At 37.0% G+C, this 22,093-nt stretch overlaps 1 protein-coding gene across 1 annotated transcript in view; it reads right to left on the bottom strand.

Moving 5' to 3' along the window:
- Nucleotides 1–1,732: 1,732 nt before the first annotated feature.
- Nucleotides 1,733–22,093, bottom strand: part of LOC141960443 (serine-rich coiled-coil domain-containing protein 1-like) — a 133,959-nt gene continuing 113,598 nt past the window's right edge. The window contains exon 6 of the mRNA XM_074905942.1: nt 1,733–1,857. Within this exon, the coding sequence (XP_074762043.1) occupies nt 1,733–1,857 (125 nt within the window). The remainder of the gene's footprint in view (nt 1,858–22,093) is intronic.

Genomic DNA, 22,093 nt, shown 5'->3' on the forward strand with positions numbered 1-22,093 from the left:
CCACCCTCTTTTAGTTTAAAGCCATTATCCTTTATACTATCATAAGAAATGCTGGTTTCAAGATACTAATACAATTATGCTGTTTCATGTGAAGAAGTTAGAATATATTTAATTTGTTTAAACACATACTTGTTTCTTTTGAAAGAATTCCAGAGCCACAAGTTTTTAGATGTGAAAACCTGAAGAGTAGGAGAGGCTAGAACATGTTGCTGAGACCTCTGAGTACATAAGACAAGCATGATTTAAGTCTTCGTGATTAGAAGATATCACTAGTCAGTTGCAAAGAAAAAAAAATTAAAAGCCAAGCACACCAAAAAGGAGATTAATATACTTGCTAATACCAATAAGGTGAAGGAAAAATAATCTCGAAGGTGGCATCATTCAGCTTTCAAGCACATACAAAACAGATACAGGAGTTTCCTTACTTTGAATTTATAAGAGATTATGAAATCCTGAAACTGGTGACAGTAGAGGAAAAAGTCAACCAAACAACAGTGCAGGGTTGCCTTTTAGTGGAAAGAAGGCAAAAGTATGTTATGCTCTTTGAATCACAAAAATTATTCTTGATTTCAACACAGTGCTTTTGCAGCCCATTGCCTTTCAAATCCCTTAGTATTCAGAAAGCCATACAACTGAAACACTAGAACAATTAGATGCTAACAATATTTCAAACTTTTAATCATTCTAATAATACCTAGCTGATAGGCAATATACTGTATTAAATTTTAAGTACAGGTAGACTAGATAAATTAGGTTTATCACCAGATTGAAAAGGACACCACAGTTAGATACAGACTTAAACCACAGATCTCTACCAAGATTCCATCCCATCTAATCTAATCCAATCCAATCCAATCCACTAGTGGTGTTTTGGAGGATTTTTTGGGAGGTGGGGGGATGTTTTCATTGTCGTACAGTAATAGGCATGGAAGTTAGGACTTCATAGAAAAGTTTAAAGCTAAGTCCGTGTATATCCAAAGAAGCGGAATACCAAACATAAATGATAAGGACCAGTAACGGGTGTTGTATTATCTATCATCATGTTTTCAATTACCTTCCACAGTTTAAAATGCACAGACTCAAAGTTTGTGTTGTGATTAAGTATTACCGTTATGTTTTCTTTCTTTTCATGAAAAAAAAGTTCTTTTCATTCTCCACGGACTCAATTGTTAAGAAACAACCATCATGCTCGGTACTGCAAGACAAATATTACTGCCTATGCTGTGATTATGATTCTCATCTAATGCAAGATATAAAATTACAATCTATTTGATGAAATAAAATTTCCTTGGAACACCACTACCACACTTTTGAAGATGTCATCATATCTCCTACCACAGGAGTAAAGTAGTCACTAAAAAATACAGAAATCTCAGATGAGCAGAGCACTTAGGAATTATGTTCTTTCTGAAAATCAACTACTGACTAGAAAAACTGTGCAAGAATGAAAGGACTATTTAAACAAAAAAGAATCACCTTATTAAGCCTGTTAAAAAGTCAATTTCTCAGAGTATAAATGCCCATTTTCCTCTATGTACCTCATTACCAAAAGCCTTGGAAAAACGTAGGCTAATGAAGAAAAGAAGCAGCCTAGCCTCAGGCCAATTTCTGCTTTTGGAAACGCCTGTGTAACTATTAATGAAACAGAATGCAGGTGTATATGCAAACCACAAGAAAGAATCTGGACTAGTGTTTAAATTGCACTTGCAATAGATCATGTTATTTGAATAACTCACTGTTTAGACACATCAGGCATTATTGTCTGTTCTTTTTTCCTTGTATCCACTGTCGGCTCTACAGGGGTAAGTACTACAGCAGCACATGAGACTATCGACTGGTATGAGTCTTCCCGGCAAACTGCAAAGGTAAAAAAAAATCTCAGCGTTAAAGAGTGAACTCTGTATTTTAAATGTTTAAAGGAAAAAATAATACTGTCAAGTCATACTGTGATAAACAAAAATGCTTACAATTAATCAGATTTCACTGTGGTCACCAATGAAAACCTCATTGTTTTTCACATTATTTAAAGTTCTTGCTTGGCACTTTTTTGGGGACAGACTGATGCCCCATCATCATTCATCACATTCTACCTAGCACATTATCCGATGTCTGTCTGCTGTAGTTCACTGGTGTGTCCAAGTCCCCAAAGGACTTACATTTCCATAAATTACATCAGAAAATGATGCACTACTACTTCCTTTTCCATCACAAACTGAAAATGAGAGTGGAAATTATGGTTTTCAGATAAACCTCCCACCTTCAAAAATTTCAGACTTTGTAAGAAAATAGATTTGAGAAAATCTGATTAGTGATTTGTCTTCAAGCATTACATCTCCCTTTAATCAAAAAATGCCAAACCCAAATGTTCTAGGACTGATATCTGATATATTGATTCATGCTTTCCATTTATACAAATTAGCTATGTATTACTGTGCTGAATGATATGATCTAACTTGGAAGATATTTAGAGCTAGAAGACTGATCATTATTTCAGCTGAGCATCTGGCTCAATTAGCACTAATAAATGAATACCCCAAAGTTCCGGACCTTCAAACACACAGCTATATTTGTTAAAAGTTATACATATTCTAAATTGCAAGTGTCACTAGTAATTTAGCACTTAGCAGTCACCATTCCTACTGATTTTGAAGGTATAGATTTTCTTTACAGCCAAGGTGTACTTTTATGATCCAAATAAAACCTTCAATTAAGAGTTGGTTGTATTGAACAAAGCACAGTAGCTTCTTATATTATACATTTATGGCACTGTTATATATATCATATATAAACAGAAAGAAATGTGGTGACCTATCTTTTAAACAGAAAAATCACACAGTATTTGATATGTAAAACATACAAAACTGTTTTATTGAGTGTACGCATGTACATACACAGCCAGTAACTTAGCATGTAAACCAAGGATGACCACAACAAATTCTCAGCAATGCAAAACCAGAAAGAACCTACTTTATAAGCATATACATTTATGAAAGATTGTGACAGCTGGAAACACTGAACTATGGCATTTATTTACCAGTAGAAAACTTGTTTCTGAAGACTTTCCTACTTTCCATCCTACATAATCGTGCCTTCCTAGTGCCCACAAAAAATGTACCTTTTGCACAACCTATGCTCCTCTTACAAGGGAAACAAAACCAGTTAATCTTCATCCACATTGTCTTGACTGGGCCAAGAACAACTAACTGTGGTCTTTTACCCTGAGCATTCAAATCCCATTCAGCATGAATTCAGCACACATCAGCAAGATAGACTGCATGCCCAATGAATACCCTGGAGCAATAACTGGTACTTTAAAGCAGCTGTAGAGGAGATTTTAAGGAACAGGTCAGAACAGGGTTGGATATAAAGGTCAGAAAAGCGCAAAGGTGTTCCTTTCTTCACAGCAATTCTGAGCCATTCAGCAAGCAGCAAAAATGGCAACAGCATAGACAGATTCTGTCAAGAAGAGAACATTTTTGCGGAGTACATGTAATTACATTTAACACATTTGATGTTCTCCAGCATCACTCATGCTTGTATTTTTAAATATTAACATGCATGTTGGGCTGAGTGACTATGACACATAAAGATGACTAGTACTGAAACCTTACCGTCATTTTTCTTTGGAACCAGAGCTACTCAAAACTTTGTCACTATCAGAGACACCCACCTCCAAAACTTGGTCATACCCAAAGAGAACTTGCTACACTGCCTACAGGTATACAAGTGGGATATACACTATAGCTTAATGCATAACAAATTAAGAAGGGAACCTATCCAAAGTATATTGAGTTAGAGAGAGTATGTAAGAAAAAAAGAATTTTAAATTATTTTTATACTACTATGTTACATGCAACCAGCAGACCACCTACTAGCAAGGTGCAATTCCGTAGGCTCCAATTCATGTACAAAATAGTACTTTCTCACTACAACCAGTGACTGAATATGTGCAAATAGGAACACTTATGTTTGACTGTAAGTCAAGAGTCAGATAAAGAATTGTAAAAAGATAGGTTTGTCAAAAGGCAATATTGATATTCAGTACCTGATTTTTAACCTGAAACACTAATAAAAAAGGGGGAGTAAAGGATGAAGCAAAAATGAATTTTTCTTTAAAAGACCTACGGTACCACTTGAATATCTAGTTATTACTTTAGAACTTTTAAAATGGTGACTACAGAAGCATCACAAGGTAGGATTTTCCCTAGATCAGCCACTGTCCATCAGGGCAGTTACAAAGATAGATAAAATACAAAATCACAATTAACAAAGACGACATTACTAGTCTCCTACCCTGTACAGGAATTTCACAAATGAATAAAACAATGAAATTGCTTCTGTTTAATAATTAACACTATATAGGAGTTGTATAATCCCCTAATTTACATCTGAAGATAAACCCAGTGGTCATCCAGTGGTCTGAGCTCATGGAATTTATTATCCTCCCATTCCAGACAGCAATACTTTTTGGTCTGGTTTTTGAAAACCACTACAATTCCTCCTTTTTAATCTCAGGTTTCTGTGCACACAGTCATAAGTCATTATGGGACAGTATAATTAACTAAAATGTCATGAAATAGCAAAAAGTAATTTTCACCTACTGGAGTGTATTCTCTTAGTATCTGTTCATAACTTGCATTAAAATAATGAGAATGTGCTTGAATGTGGACCCTCAACTTTAACATTGATGGGAATGGGCACTGTTATACTTAAGGAGACTGTTTTCATTTTGCACTTCAAACTTTTCTTGCATGTAGCCTCTTTTCTACACCATTTTTTATCTAAAAGTGGCCTACATTACCCCCAAAAAAGCCCATTAGTGATGTCCACATATCATATTCTTCATAAATCCAAATCTCTTAGATTCTCAAAATACTACAAACCTCAGCATAATTAACCCTTTTAAACATAAATCCTCTCACGTGTCCAATTTGCACTTTAACAGCCAGCAAGAACTTTACAAATTTAGCTTTACCATATGAATTGGTAAGGAAAATAGAGAAAAGCAGAATTTTCAATCATCTGAGCTGGTGTTTGGAAAAGCCAAGAATGTAAACAGCTCCCCCAGCCAATTACATTATTACTGACATGAGTGTGCAAGTCTCTGGGCCACCATTCAGCCAGTTTTCAATTCACCCCACTCTCTGTTCATCCAGCTCATACATCAAGAGCTTGTCTGTGAGGATCTTACAGGAGACAGAGTTGAAAGCCTTACTGAATTCATGGTACGCAATATCCACTGCTCCAATAAAGAAACCAGTAAGAGAATTCTCCCATCTATCAGCTACATTTTTGGCACACAAACATTACATACATGTTCTAAGTAAAGGTTCATTATCACACTTGCTGTTGCATACCTCCAGGAGTGTGGAAAAAACTGTACAAGGTATCAACATCTAGGGAAACAATCAGCTAATTTTATACTAACTGTAGCAATTTCTTTATGCTTAAGAGACTAATACTTAGTATCTCAGAATGTGTTATACACCAAGTACTTCCTGAAAAAATAAGTCATTTGCATGCAAGTGAGATGGCATCATAAAGGACAACTCTACAGAAAAATGAAACAACAGTCTAATATCATAATACTATTATAAAAAATCTGTACTGCTTTTGAAGTTGCATAATTTCTTCCTAGATTCTTCAATTTATACTTTAATGATGCATACAGTTTGTTTTCATTGCCAAGTGTTTTAAAAGTACCCCATCTATTTATCACTAGGAGTGCTGGCCTGGATTTACCCTCATTGGTTTAAGCAGTCCCAGAACATCATTCACTATCAAAGCAGATCTCTACATCTGGAGAAGAAAAACATTAGCTTTTTTTTTTTTCCTTCTTTGCTGTTTCTTTCAAGAACAATGAGAATGACTAATTAAACAGCTTTCTTCCACTTCGAACCAACCAGTGAAAAAATTTTATTTCCCTAAATAGTAGGACGGTAGGAAGCCTTCAACAGCTAGAATGTATCTCTCTGAAGAATAAAAATATTTTTAAGCTCTAAGGGTGTTATTTACAGTGTCTACTTCAAACATTGTTAATTGTATGTATTTTTTCCCCATTTTTTTTAGTAAGGAGAGAGAAAAATCTGGTTATCACCACTCACTATCAAAAAAAGTCTCCCTTGAAACACGATGCAAGTGATGGTTAGATGAAATTAGCAGCAAATACTACCTGCTTAGAGAAAACAGAAGGGAAATGTTCATATGCAATGTGCAATGAAGCATAAGGGATTCATGACACAGAGAGACAGAAAACAGTGAAGTATTTCTGGATTTGAAAAAGATGGGCACTTATTCTGACAATTCAAATTATTTACACTTGTGCCTGTAAAGTTTAAAATAATCATCTGTCATCGTTCAAGAGACAGATCAAATCTGGAAACAACTGCTGTTTCATACCAAAAAACCTTCTGCTTTGGTAAAAGCCAGGCAACCAGCCAGGAGCATGGAAGGTGCTAAGTACTTTCCCCTGAAATATCTGTCAGCTGCCACTGTAGAAGACAAAGGACTGAAGCATTGGGGAGTAATGTATGGATCCCAAGTATCCAACCACACATTCCTTTTACTACTTAAGGCCAGAAGATACACCAATTCTCAGTGTAGGCATTAACATTTTGGAACACTGTTTCCTAAAAATGACCCTGCCATGACAAGGCTCAGAAAATGAGCTACCCCCTGAGGTGCTCTGAACAAAGGACAGGGAAGAGCTGCCAGATATGCTACACATACACAGGTTTTTCATATAAGGGAAACATGAGGCAAAGAACTGTTACATGCGAGACAGAGATTTTGCTTAAAAAAAAAAAAAAAAAAAAAAAAAAAAAAAACACCAACCAACCGCCAGCCAAGGACTAATCTTTATAGACTAGTCTAGTTTTGAGGACAAGTGAAGACCTGAGAAAAGAAAAAGTAACATTTAAAACATTTAACTCAAGCTATTTTCCCAGAAAATCTACTCAACTAGAAATAGTTTATACAAGAGGATCTTGAAATCTAGTCAATTAATTCTGGTATCTCCAGTAAGAACTCTGGCTAATCACTGTGCTAATCCTTTCCTCACCACACTGACATGTCCTCTGATATTCTTGGTCCACTCAGCAGGCTCAGAAAAGAACCACTGTTCAGATCTGCCTCTTCATCAACCCCAAACATCACCTGCATGAAACACTTAGCAAAACCAAGTGTATGATTTCAGTTCCATATCATCTTTCTCAGCCCCAAAAACACAATAAAGTCTTTTAATACTTTGTTATTAAACCCTAAAGCCCAAAGAGACTTTCAGTCTCTTTAAAGAAACATAAAAGGTCAAGATACACGTGAAAGCAATTTTTTCCCATCTACTTAAAAAAGCCTAATATTAAAAAAAAAGTTTTTAAAAAAGCCTAATTTTCCTGATGCTTGATTCTAGATTTGATGGTGGTCTTTGGGGGGAAATAAGGAAACTAAATGGATCTCTATTTCATCAGTAGTTCAATAGTTATTCTAGGGCCCCTTGTCCCTTGGAAACATCCACATTTCACAGTATTGGCCAGATGAATACTTAAGAGAATGAGACTATACACTCACAGTCCCCAAAGGGTTTGCTGTAATAATTCTGCAATAAAACCACAGGCCCAGTTCTTAAACACTGCATAGTCACAATCAGAAATTTTGTAATAGCAACATTTACAGGCCCATTACAGGCAAATGAATTACTTTCTATCAGGTTCTTATGTTTCCTGGCAGTTTTGTAGTACTCAGAAAGGCTGCACACACGTATCTGCTTTGTGCTATCCACACCAGCAGCCAGCGGCGAAGGATACATAACATGGCACTAAGCAGGAGCCAGGGAATTCCAGCACACCAGCAGTTTTGCAGTGATCACCTGCACCCATGCTTTTGTATCCTAAATTTGTTTGTTGTCACAAGCCACTGTGATAATATGGTAATAGCCACATGTGAAATTTGGGCCTATTGACTTGTACTCTATGTATAAGAAATTAAACTGTAAGAAGCAGCAAATGCCACTTCTTTTAATGTTAATGCTTAATGGAATGCTGCCGTTAGTGTTGATACTGAATAGAAGGGTACACCCCGATCACCTAAGGACCCTATGGACATGGTAAGTGATGGAAACCCTGACTGCTAAAATAATCACTTTATGACGACACTGATGGCCCACTTGCATGTTTTCTGTTACATACACTGTATTGACAGAACGACTGTAGTTTGGTCTCTCTCCATATGGACAGGGCAGCACCTTAATTCCTGTTCAGAGCCTTATCAAGCAGCCTCCCTCAGCTTATAGTGACTTGCAGGCTTGCTTAAACAGTGGGGTTGCGTCTGTACTTATTAATCCCTCACGGACTTTATGAATTTGCTCAGTTACTTCCATTCTTGCATAAACTTACAGCACTCACAATGTCCTGTCTAGAGTTCCAAAGCTAAACTATAGGTTACATGAAGAACTATTCTTATTGGCACACTTTTAAAAAGTTTCATTTGACTTTCCCAATTTTAGTATCGAAAAAGACAATGCACAATTCCTCCTTCACTTTCCACTCAGGATTTTACAGACTTCTTTTGAATGCTTTGCCAGTCATCTCTGTTACTGGCTGCAAAATCTGTGTTTGTTCCTGTATAAAACCTGTTTCATATCTCTGACTATCTTGCTAACCTCTCCACAAACAACCACTCCTTGTTGCAGTTCCTGCAATAATGCATCACTGTGGCCACAGCAGAACTATAACTGGATTCACAGAAAATCAAGTAGGTTAGTTTTTCAGCTGTAACTACCATACACTTAAAACATGCTAAGTATATCTATTAATGCTTGTGGCTGCTTCTAAAATACTTTCTTATTCACAGTGAACTACTTAAAGCAAATATTGTTGCAAGCAGCCTACACAGGAATTGAAAAAATAACTTAAAAACAAAGCATATTCTATATCCAGTAGGCAGGTATTGCTTCTCAATATCAAAAAGCATTGTTTTAGTGTTATCATTAGGACTTCTGAAGTAACAACTAATTTTCATTAGCTTTTGGCAACACTATTAGTCAGGGTGATGCCACAGGCTTGCATTTTTAGTACTGTAGTCTGTGGCTTGTTTTGTGACATGGACATGAATAAAACCCATGTGCATAAAGCTTGTGATGAAAGAGAGTAATGAGCTGAACCTCAACAATCATGTTTAATTCTAAGTGCAGGAAGTTTCATAACTGAACAGTATAAATATCCATTAGAATAAAAATTAGTCGTTTGGTGTAGGATGCATGGCAATAATCACCATGTGGTCCAAGTAAGTGCATCACTTTATTCACAAAAAGGCTTTGAAGATAACCGATTAAATCACTTTCCCAGAGAAAATATCCGCAGGTAAGTTCATGGGGCAAAGGAGGCTCACCCAGACCTCCTCTGCCAGTAGCATGTCTGCTGGTCTCGGCCTATACACAAGCCTGAGTTCTCAAACTCCTTGGTCCTCCTGACTTACCAGCAGAGCCACAAAGTGAGAGGCTGCCTGCAGAAGCCCTTGCTGGGAAATAAGAAAGGAAAATGCCACAGTCCCGGGTGATGGAAGAAAGCAGATTAGCCAAAACCTCCACTTCTCTAGTAAGAGTGCAGAAGGTATTACTGAAAGTGCCAATTTCAGACAGAGGCATAAAGCCGCTCCCTGGCAATAGCCATAAGGAAACTGGGAAACTCTTGTCTCTCCTCCTAAAGGACATGGAGGAAATCCCAGCAGAGATATCACCAGCCTCAAGAGCTGGCTGCCTACAAATTCCCTTTTCAGCCAAGAGAAAAATACTCTTAGTTCTGTTTTTGATCACATTTGGGTTTCTATTTAAGCTGTGCAACATCTTCAAGGAAAGGAGAGAAACAGGAGCAACTCTGACACTGGCATCTTAAAAGAAGGAATATAAAAGACCTGCAGGGCATTTCTGTAGGCACAATACAAGCCCCTGAAGGAATGACTACTCTAACAACAATATTCTCAACTGCCATTCACCACAAGTAAAACTGTCAAAACTCAATAGCAAGTGTTTTCAGGAGCACAGAATCTTGGCTTGAACTATTATTCCTGGCCTAGCTGAAATAAAGACTGACAGGCAAGTAAGATTAATTCATTGTTGTTTGTGTTGAATGGCTGTAGTCACAAGAAATTAATTTAAACAATTAATACACAGATAAACCTCCAAAAGCATAGCTTCCCAAGAGAAATTATTAAATAAAATCACAATGTCAGCTCTCCTCGCAGTTTCTAAAACAAAAGCTCACCAGGAAAATTATGTGAGGTATTTTTGTTTTGCAAGAGTACGAGGTGATTTGGCTTTCTGTTCTAACCGTAACGGCAGCTGCTAGCAGGAGCATGAGGTACAGCTGCCAGTAGAGTTGTACATCATCTCAGTTGCAGAATGACAGCCTTTGTCAACCTCACTGACAAGCAACCCAGTCCCTACAGCAGCGTATTTGTCACAGCTCTTCCTGACTCATTCCTTCTTTCACAGAAGTCACTCATATACTGTGTATTATAAATTTACACCAGACATTGAAACAATTAGAGGATCCATAACAAAAATGCTCGCTCTCTCTTTTCTCAGGGAACACATCTTCTATATTTATTATAAAATTCAAATAATGTATTTTACACCTTTGCTCTCTCTAAGATGGGTGGATACTTTTTTAAAAAAAAAAATATTGAGGGAACTTTGCTGTCATTGTTTTTGTTTAGGGATTTAAATGGTCCCAACTCTGGAATCTTGCTTAGTTAATAACTCCAATATTTGCACACCTCCCTTAAGAAACTTCAAAATCACTATGTGCTTAACTGGTATTGAGGTTTTGGTTTGCTTTTCTTAGGTTTCAAATTATCAAAACTTGTAAAATCAGTTTTCTGGTACTATGTAATAAATCTAAACCAAATACATATCAGATAAAATCAATCTCTTTAGAAAATAAAAATAGGCATACATTGGGTAAAGTCAATTCCACCTTATTCTTCAGACTTTGTCAAAAGTAGTTACAGACCTTTCCTGGGCTAAGCTGTATCCTGGCCCCCATGCTCATACAGGATCCTACCAGAAAGAAAAATGAACTCGGATGTCTCTGCAGTCACTTAACAATCTTGCATAGGAGAATGCATAAGCAAACAACTGGCTACTACTCCAGCTGACTGCTCCAGTGTAAGCCCAAAGCAGTGGAGAAACAAGGAAGGTGGTTAGAGCACCACCCACAGTCTTGCCGGTTGATACTCCAGCAGCAAAGGGACAGGCCAGCAGCATTATAACCATCTATTGATATACCTCTGAACAAAGAAGGGAAATGGAGAGGCTTTAAGGAACAGCAGGTTTAATCCTGGGCTGAGACAGAATACACCACTTTGTGTGGTTATCTATGACTAGGCACTACATAAAACCTGCTTGTGAAGGAAGAGTACTTGTATGTTTGCAGGATTGGAAAGGGAAGTCTCTTCACTGGTATGCTGTGACAGCAAGCAAAAGATGGAGTTCAGAAGACAACCAGAGTCAGAATTTCCTAGGATGCTCACACAGCTTTTCATGAAATACCAGAGAAATGGTGTTCACAAGCTGTCTAGGTGACAAGAAAGGTCAGTGGTAGCTGTGGAAAGGAATGGTACAAAGTCACCTGTGTCACGAAGAAAACTAGGAAACAGAATATGACTGACTGTCCATTTGTCATGCCTGCACTTTTAAAATTTTGCCCATTTACATAACTTGCAGATTTTGCTATGCTTTGTGTTTGTCACATATAATTTACTAGATTTCAAGGCCAAATGAAACTATTCTGGCTGTCTGATCTGACATGTTGCACAGGTACATGCTGTGGTTCTTCCAAAAGTTCAATATTATAGTCACAATGCAAATCTTTGAAGAGTAGAGGTCACCGCTATGCCAAGTTCATAAGTGATCTGCTGAGTTCTTCAAATTAATGGTCAAAATAACAGCATAATTTTTCCAATTGATTTTTCAGAAGTACAGACTTCTAGCCAAACATCTATGCTGCAGATAGAGCATATGCCAAGTAAAATATATGCATCTGTCTGAAAAGCAATAAAACAATTGATCATTATACTGACACCTTTTCACACTTCCTCCAGAAGTCTCTAATATTTAAAAAAAAAAAAAAAAATCACTAAGATTTGAAATCTAACCAAGTTTTGAGGGCAATGTTTTTTCTTTTAAAGACAAATAAATTGAAATAGGAATAGATTATGCTTGGCAAAAGAGTCAGAATCAAAATGACAGGCAGGTCAAGCAAGTTTGGCAGTCCTGAAGAGCCATTAAACTGGATGATTCTAAAAAACAGGGTTTGAATGGAGACCAGTGCAGGATTATACCCCTAAAATCAAAGAATGCAGACCATCACTATGCCTCTGAAGTGGAGTTTTGGTTCACAACAAACCAGAGACTCAATGTGCTGCCTCTTTAAAAATGTCCAACACAAGTCTTCACTGTACAAGTATGGAATGGATGACTCTGAAGTCACTGAAGTCAGGTTCAACTGGGTTACCATCTCACCTTCCCAAAAAGATGACTGAAGGGTGCATTCATGATGCTGTATGTGATCCTGCATAGGAGAAAATCCCAGACCTCCCTAAATATCAGAGAAAGGTGTAACAAAAATCAAACTGTAGCTTTAAGAGCAACTACAACTATTGGGGGAAAAAAACAAACAAAATTGGTGGCTGTCTTTAGACATGTTTAAAATTAAGACCAATACCTTTCTGAAAGATGTATGTTAGTCAAGTATATATTTTAAGGTTCACTACAAGCATAACTATGCAAAGTATAATCACTTTGCTATTTAGACCAGATTTGATGAATTGAGGCCGCTATCCAACTGTGAAAGTCACAACAGCTAGTTGCTCAAGGTCAAAGTACAAGGGTGCAACATAAATACTTCAGTTATCCTGACCTCTAAACCAGTGGTTTTAATTATACAAGTGGTCATGGCAAGCAAAATAACATTAGCATGTATTGAGGTATTTTGGAGGCTGTTTTCCTTAAGAAAGTTATCTAAATCATTTTTCTCTTCCCATAATTTTCAAATCCAATATTGACATTCCAGCCTTATAGAGCTCAGCAGAATGAAAGAAGAATCATGTATCAGAAAATTAGATATCAACTACATTGTTTTAATTTCTTCCAAAAATATTTTCCACTGCATAGATCCTAACTATGCATAACTGACCGCGTGCTTGGCACGCGTATGTACATATGTCTGAAAAACTTCAGAGCCGGCTACCACGGGACAATGAAGCATCACACAGATAGACTGGTACTGGAAGCAGAATAGCCAGAGGTCAGTGGCCTCCAACCAGGCCTGTATTAGATACTCTCTAAGCTCGTTAAACACCACAGAACTTACCAGTGAGGAGTAATGCAAATTCCTAACATGAATCAAATAAAAAACTAACTTGAAAAGGAATTCAGTTGCTTCTCTTGTTGTTGCATGTTACAGGTGAAGTTCTTCACAGAACGCACTGATACAAATTTAAGAACCAATGCAACACCTAAACTCAAGCCATTACAAATTCATCAGGGTCTGTTCAGAATCTACCAGCTGTAACAAGTGCAAAGCAAAGAATGAACAAATAAGTCACTTTTATCGACAAGCAACGATTTGGAGACTAGATAATAAGAAAATATGAATTTGCATATTATCCCTCTACCTCGATTTAAGCACCTTTTCTCTGGTTTTGGCTCTAAAAAGGGAAGAGTGCCATTCAGTGGTCAGGTAGATTTACTGCACCTTTTAAATAATGCAATACTGTGCACTGGTAATATTAGTAAGAGAACTGAAAATGCTGAGCAATGACATAATTATTAATACTGTTGTTTTTATTTGATTAAATACTCTAAATATTTTTTGGAGGGGAAGTATAATATTTTATTTAAAGCATGATTTGAAACCTGCACTGAATCTTTATGTGGCTTGTCTCCCCCAACAGCAAAGAAGTACAAGCTCTTTCTCTTGCACTCCACCAGGTGATAATCTAGGCTATAAATTTCACGAATACAGAAAAGGATACAGGAAAATTCTGTAGGAGCTGGCAGGAAGACTACTCAAAGCTGTTCCAGAGAAAAAGTCAGTATGTTCTAAAACAGCAGAAGATGCACAGGAAATAGGAGTAGAACACACATTACTGATTTTCACAGGATAACTCTCCAGCTGCAAATAAAAAATAAATGGCCAAATTCACCTGGAGATTTCTCTGGATTCATCAGCCTCAGGACTTCTGAATCCAAGGTGAACTGGTTAAATAGAGGCAAAAAGATGAAAGCTCAATTCTCCAATTGCACCATTTGTCAAAGCAGATGAAGAGCGTTCATGAATATGGAAGACTGGTTGTGCATCTGTGAATCCAGCAAAATCTGGCCTAATGACTATTTAAATAGTGAGAACACATTCACAGCCCCATGTTCCATTTTCCCTTGGGAAATCTTCGATCTTTACTTCAGATGTCATGCCAGAGGCATCCAAGGGAGGAACCAGTCAAGTACAACAGATCCTTTTGAAAGTTAGCGGAGTGCGAATGGACCAGATTTCCAGAGGTGCCTAAAAATGAAGATAAATGACTTTTTTCTAATCCACAGTGACTCTGGAGACATCTTTTACCAACAACTAAGTACCAAGGAATCTGGCCTTATAAAATCAGCTAGATCCATCCGTGTCCACCACTTGTTTCCAAGGGACAATACTGCCCTTTACTACATATACATAGTTTGCTCCTAAGGGATGGTGCACACAACAATTCAGCCTCTAGAAAAATTGTAACCTACATAATGAAGCTGGAAAATTAGGTCCCAGGTTTCTAAACCATAGCACAGGTAATGGCACTGCTCCATTCTCATCCAAATGTCATCAGCCATCACATCCAGAACCTAATTTAAAATCCTCGCTCTCAATGGAAGGAGTTCCACTAACTTCAGGAATACTCTAGACACCAGGGCGCAAAGGTTATCCTTGTCTCTTCAAAGGGAGGGGTGACTAATGTGATCTTTGGTACACAGAGCATTTACTTGCATTTTGGAGTGCATGACCACCAGTTCTGGAACCTCCTTCTGACTAGTTCTTTAAGCTGCTGTGTATAAGAAGGTAATTTACTTCACTCTCTAGTGAACAATTATGCTCTTAGCTGATTGGAATTAAAGAGCGGGCCTAAGATTAAACACTTGACATTTGTTGAAAGCCCTCCAATTTAAAAACAAGAATTATTTGGAAGTTACCCAATATTTTAAATATCACGTGTATTAATCAAAATAAAAGTCCACTTCTGATAAAATCTTAAATGTTATGTACTGCATTTAATCTACAAATAATATTCAAAAGACAAAGATCAAAAAATTGAAAGAAACATACTTAACACACATCCTCCTTAAAAACACCTCTCACAATTGTCCTTTATGATTAAGTGATCTTTAAAAAGCTGGAAAATCAACAGTAGAGTAACACTGCATCTGAAAGAGTAACTCCTGTTTCAGTCAAAATATAGGTTTATAGCTCTTCAATAAATATATACAAACACCACCACTCAGATGTGAGATGCCATGCATAAAATGTGATAAAGTTACTGTGCTCAGGCCATCAGTATCCATTTAGATTTAAAAAGCAGGCAATGAATTTTCAACTCAAAGATTTCTTTTAGTTTTCTTTCCTATGTTCAAGTTCTCTTTATTAGCTTTGGTTTCAGAGGCACTGTCTAGTAAAGTATAAAGCATAAAATACTATTATGAAATAGCTGCAATCCCCTGGGATTAAACACTTGACCAAGGTTTCATATGACTACCATTCCTGTCTGCCTCGGTACAACTGTACAAGCAATGTGGGTAGCAATGATTATATACAGAACTGCTACCCACCAATGAAAAATGCTATGAAAGAGCAATACATTAAAATTTTATATTGCTACTACTTCTGAATTCTGAGCATCTATTTTGATTTTTAGATCTACTAATGGGTTTGTTGCTGAAATGTGTTTTTAATATTAAGTAATACATTAAACATTTTGCAACCTGTCAAGGCCGAGACAGCAGAGAGACTGTTCAATCTAACTAGCAAATGATTCCCAGAGCTGTACTGTCAGTATTAATGATGTCAGGCACAAACATGAAAGAAAGGAATGATTACTTACTTTACAGAACCATGATTCTTTCTGATAGAGTACGAAGCAAAGATTGCACAGTAAGGTATGGTTCACTGCAGCTTCAGATAGGATATACACAGCGCCCTGTGCCTACCAAGGAAGGGCAAGAACGACAGAACCAGCACTCTTCCTCAATCCTTTAAAATTCAAAGATGTAACAAGTAGCTAAAGACTGAAAACTAAGTCTGGGAGTCAGAACAGTTGTGGGATCAAGGATGACTATGAAGATCTCAGAGACATACATTTACTTTGGTGTATGTGAAACTTTCCTTACTTAGATAACTATTTTAAGTATTTTACTTATTAAAAAAGCAACCAACAAGCGGTGTCTTTTCAGGACGGTGGAAGTCAGGATTTCTGGCTGTATCAGTCAGAAGTAACAGCCCTCAGCTTGATGTCTGGCCTAGCAGCTAAAACCTAAGGGACAGGAACTTTTAAACAGTTCTAGGGGTCACAGTTATGGGGGGTCAATTTTCTAATGCTGGCATAGTCCTGAAGAAGCCAGAGGTAGCTTGTCTTCTAGCTGGAAGAACATGTTAAGAGCAAAAGAAATGTTATCCAACTGGAAGAAAACTGCAAGATAACAACATAAAGTCTCCAATCCATTTTGTGCAGAAACAGCTTAATGTTAAAACCATCCAGTTATACCTCTAAGTAATAAGGAAATGCATTTAGAAGGGTATACAAAGTGTATCAAAAGTAAAACCTTAGGTAAGTCCAAGACCCAGCTAATACGCCCAGTAGCTGTTCTTAGTAGGAGTTTCCCACCCCTCAATTAAAGACTATAACATGAAGTTGTAGAGCCTGCTGTGGAAGTTATCAGTGATGAAGTCCTTCTGCTGATATACAGAGGGCTGTACAGTCAATTAGCTCTGTACTCTCTTCCTTGGTTATGGAATATCTAACATTATGAATACAAAGAGAATGAGGAAATATCTCTAAATAAACCATTCAAAACCAGTCTGAAGTTCAGCATGCAGCAATGTATTGGGTTCAGCCTTTCTGACACATGGAAAACAAGGGAAGTAAGAACCACTTGGGGTTTCATTGTCTCATGGGATAATGAAACATCACAAGATGGGCCAAGACACTACTATTAAAAACAATCTGGTCACAAGAATTTGGAGGGCACTTGCACAGTCATACAGGTACATCCCCAGTGACATGTCCTTGAAAGATGGCAAAACGCAGCCATCTTGTATGAATTTTTGGGTAATGTACACTGATACTTACACAATGTCTTCCAAACAAGTGAAAATAAAACTGCAGGAAATAAACTGATTTAAAAGAGAGCTTGTCAAACAAGAGAGGGTTCCCTTGATAGGCTTCACAGTAAATGTCTCAACTAACTAACCAAGATTAGATCTACTGGATTAATACTACCTTCCAGTCTCTACCTTCTTGCTTTGAAATCTCAGCAGGAATGGTGTTTTGCTTGCTAGAGTCACTGAAATGAAAGGCAGAAAAACCTCCTGACACCCTGCCCACTTTTCTAGTGAATATAAGGCATGAAAATAAATGCTTTGGTTTTCCCAAGTGTTTAATACCAAACATGTATCACTTTTACTGTCAGAAAGTATTTTTTTTAAATATAAAATAGTGCATTTATTCAGATAATTCACAAAGATTCACAAATGTTAGTTCAGACTCACAAACAAACAAACAAACAAACAAAAAAAACACAAAACATCTACATCCAGCGTTTCAGCACTACCGGATCTATTCCTGATGCAAGGCTGTACTGCTCCAGACTTAGCAGAAAACCCAGAAAAAATTTAGAAATGAAAGGGACTGTAGGCCCCACCACATGCTGCCACCATCACTCAGCTTGCTGTGCAGTGCCTGGTCTCTGGGGGGGCAAAAGGCTCCACATGGTTACTGCCTGCTCCTGCCAGCAGGTAAGGCCAGGTAACCCCAGCCCCATGAGCCAGATACCAAGGCTACAGTGATAAGGGCTACAGGAAATTTCTCTGCCTGGTTGAGCAAAGGCAAAGAAGGGGTCAACTCTTATTTTAAGTTAGCAATGCTTCCCAAGGCACCTGTGGAGGAAATACAGGTGCTGAGCTGCTTTATCACATCCATCTTTGAGTCTAGCTCTTCCTTGTTTTTATAGACTTACCTGAGATTGTGAGCAAAATCTTAAAATATGACTTCAGTGTATCACTGATACTGGAAGGCAAAGAAAAAATACAAATTCTTCTGTATTTTAAAAATCTCAGCACTTATAAACTAAATTTTTTGTTGAGTATTTGAAGTTGGCCATACTTCGTTGTGATCACTGCCAGCAGAACGCTGCCCTCTGAGGTCTCCATGTTCACAGAGTATGGATGACAACAATATACCTAATTTTAAGCTTATCAACACTACCAATCCATTGTTAATGTTGAACATGAAACAGAAATTTACAGAGCTGCTACAAAAATATATGAAAGTTATTTAATAATATTTAAAAACTTAATAATAGCTATGCCATAACTTAAACATCTATAAGTTTTTATAAATTCTACCTAAAAAATGGAATAGGAAAGCTTTTTTAAAGTAATAATTTTCTGCAATTGTATATGCAGTCTACATTGATTCATGTATACTGTCATTTGAAGGCTAATACTGAGCACTCCTATTAACAGATGTTACCACACATCCAATAAGAAACATGCTGAATGTAGAGACCAGTAAACCTCTCCTTAATTTTAAAGGGATAAGAAGAAACAGGTACGTGAGAAACCCCACTGCTGTTAAGCTTGTTAGGGAAAAGACTTGTCTAACGTGTATCATGTACATTGCTTAGAATATTTAACAAAAAACCAAAATAATTTATTGCATACTCAGGTGGATCGCTCCCTCCCTCCCGTGTGCCATCAGCTTTACAGGTAAGTAAACTGGAAAGATGCAAAACATCAGTCCTGATGGGAAGCTTTGGCCACTTGTTTCTTTGTAGCCTCTATTTCTATATATGCAAGCAGGAGACATTCAATTCCAGCTGCTTCTCTCCCTGTCAACTAAATAGAAGACCTTTCCCCTTCCAGTTATGGAATGTCTCTGCTCTCGATTTTTAGGAAAATGTGACTGCCCGTTTAAAACAAATTTACTGATTTTTCACTGAACAAACAACAAAAGGGCAAGCTGAAATCAATTTGGACAGAATATCTTAGAAATAATTCTGTAGAATAAATAAAAGGACTCACTACATTACAAGCTCTATTTGCAGGCAAACTATTACTGTGCTGTTCAACAGCTACTTCACAGTCTTGACTATGGAGCTGCATTCCCTTGAGAGATATTTTCACTGTTTAGTTACTATTATTACAATGTGAGAACACTGAAGGTCCAATGTAACAGAAATTACTCTTGCATGTAATTTGCAGGAATGCTTTGTCAGGTACCTAAATTAGCGACAGTATTAGGATAGGAATATTCAACAACAGTAGTCAACTTTAAAAATTTTCTATCTTAAAATTTGCATTAACACAGCACTAACTTCGCATTTTTAAGAACATAGTAATCAGCGATGAAGTAAGCAATTCACTTTAAGTGGCTTACACTATGTATTAAGGTGGACATTCAAGTGGGCAGTTATTTCAGAAAGCTCCAGTTCCCAGTCAAACCAAGTGCAAAATCTTACTAATATTAGTGAGGAAAAAAAGCACACAGAATGTGCATGCACTGCATTTTGTATGCTGAATAAAAATAGGCAAGCAAATGCTCATTTCTGTGGAGTGCTGTGAACTACTTTTCTGTGTGGACATTAAGAAAAGTTTGTAAAACCACACAAAAAAGTATTTAGTCATTTATTTTCCTTGTGCCTTTGAAATTCATCCAATATTCAGTTAATTCAGAAACTAGCTCTCAGGGCCCGTATCTAATCAGCAAAGTTACTGTTAATGTCAAAAAGCATTTTGACTCGCAAGTTAAAAACAACCCATGATCACACCTTAAATTTTAATTCTTTTTCTAATCTTTTGTATGTCTAAATTTCTTATGGGCTTCAGATCTGTACCATTGCCTCCCTGATACAGAGTGCATGTACCATAGAGATCTTACACTATAAAAATTCCCACAGAGTCTAGCAAAGGCAGAAGCAGGGCCATGGCCCTGATACATAATGGGAACTGTGTCAGAGATAAACTTTGTAGAAGAATTTGCTGTTTAAGAATCTGATTAACCTTTACTAATTAGGTACCGGATAGAGAGGGATCATCATTCAACTTCTCAGTAATTTGTTGTGTTGATTTTACAGGGACAGGACTAAATCTGTAGTTGCTCTAAATGCTACAATCTTTTTGGATTTTGTTTTCATTGGCACAGCTTTTTAGGGATACTGATAAACATTCACTTAAAAACCACAGCCTCTATAGACATAATGACCTCTTTACTAGGTTGCTAATTACTGCTGAAACTAACAGTATCATATAAGATTTTAAAATAATTATATAACATGCAGGGAAAGATTAAACTTACCGACACATACGCAAATAAGCACAATCAGAATTATTCTGTCTATAATACATCTCAAGACCACAAACTGTCCCATCTACATGTTTTGGACTTTGCTGGCTTAAGGTACATATGAACAATTTTGATGGAGGGATGGGGGTGTAGGTGGGGATGAGGGTGCAGAAGGATAGGACACAATTTCTCCACATGTTGTGATATACCAGGTAATCGGATCACACAAGTTTTCCCTAATGCTTAAGAATACAATCGGAGTACAGAGTTATATGAGGGATGAATTTGGCCTTTTGAGCTGTTATCTTTTTTGTGGTTTTGAGTAAAAAAGTTTTGATCATATGCCATATTATAAATGAAATATATTAATTTCTGCACAATCTTTTCTACAAAAAGTTGGGTTTCCTCTTCTCTACTGCTAAGGTCTCCCAGGTAAAAACAGGAGAATGGATGAGAACAAACATAGTTTTAATCCAGAACAGAAACTCCCAGGTTACCATGTTATTCTGGCTTTTTTATTATAATATCTATATATAGAATTCCCTGTACTTACAAAACAATTTTAGGAAACGAATGATCACCTCTTTACTGAATTTTTTATATATAACTTTTTATTATCCTAAATGTAGGTAGACTACAGTCATAAGTATGGTAAGATACAAAATAATTTAAAAATCCCCAACTTCTACCAAAGCATACTTCTACAGAAATTTTTCCTTGTGGTCTTAATTCATATATATCAAGCACTTTATAGCCACTGAACCACCGCTTTCCTTCATATTCCCAATCAACGCCTGTAGTTGAAACTCTGTATTTGCAGGATCATAAAACCATATTCTTTTATAAAGTAAAAAACTCGTTTTAAAGACTTTTTTAAACTCTAAGGATTTTTAAAAGTTTACACTGAAAGTGCATTTTGAGTGAACCTTGCAATAAACTTCTTCAGACAAAACTGGAGTGCAGATGAAAAGGCTAGACATAACAGAAAATGGTCCTACATTCCTAAAGCCATCACTGATATAGCAAAGCTCCAGTAAGCAGATCAGTGCATCGTGCACATGTTTTCTGAATTCCAGGCTTCCCTTTTGTCCATTCTGTGAAAAGGTAAAGGTAAGGCCCAAGTTTAACACAGTTGTGCACATTGCTTTGCTTAGGCTGTAGGGCTTAACTGAAACAAGTTTTAGTAGATCCAAAAGTTTAAACAACTACAAAAGAAAACACCTAACTCTTTTTGGACTCTGGACTTTGGTCTGATTTCAGCAGTCCAGCAGACTCTTAGGAGCTTGTATATCACTGAAAGTCAAAGGAACAACCCAAAGTTAACAAGTGCTTTTATAAAATGACTTGTGCTCTGAAATCAGTTAGGTCTCACAATGTGAAGCACAACAATACCTTTAAAAAACAGGACATAGAGCTTTAGCTGAGGAAAAACGGGGATAACTCAAATTGAGCTTCGATATCTTACATATATGTATAGTTTGACATGGCTGTTTAATCAGTC

This window comes from Athene noctua, chromosome 4 (genome assembly GCF_965140245.1).
Source record: "Athene noctua chromosome 4, bAthNoc1.hap1.1, whole genome shotgun sequence".
NCBI lineage: Eukaryota > Metazoa > Chordata > Aves > Strigiformes > Strigidae > Athene > Athene noctua.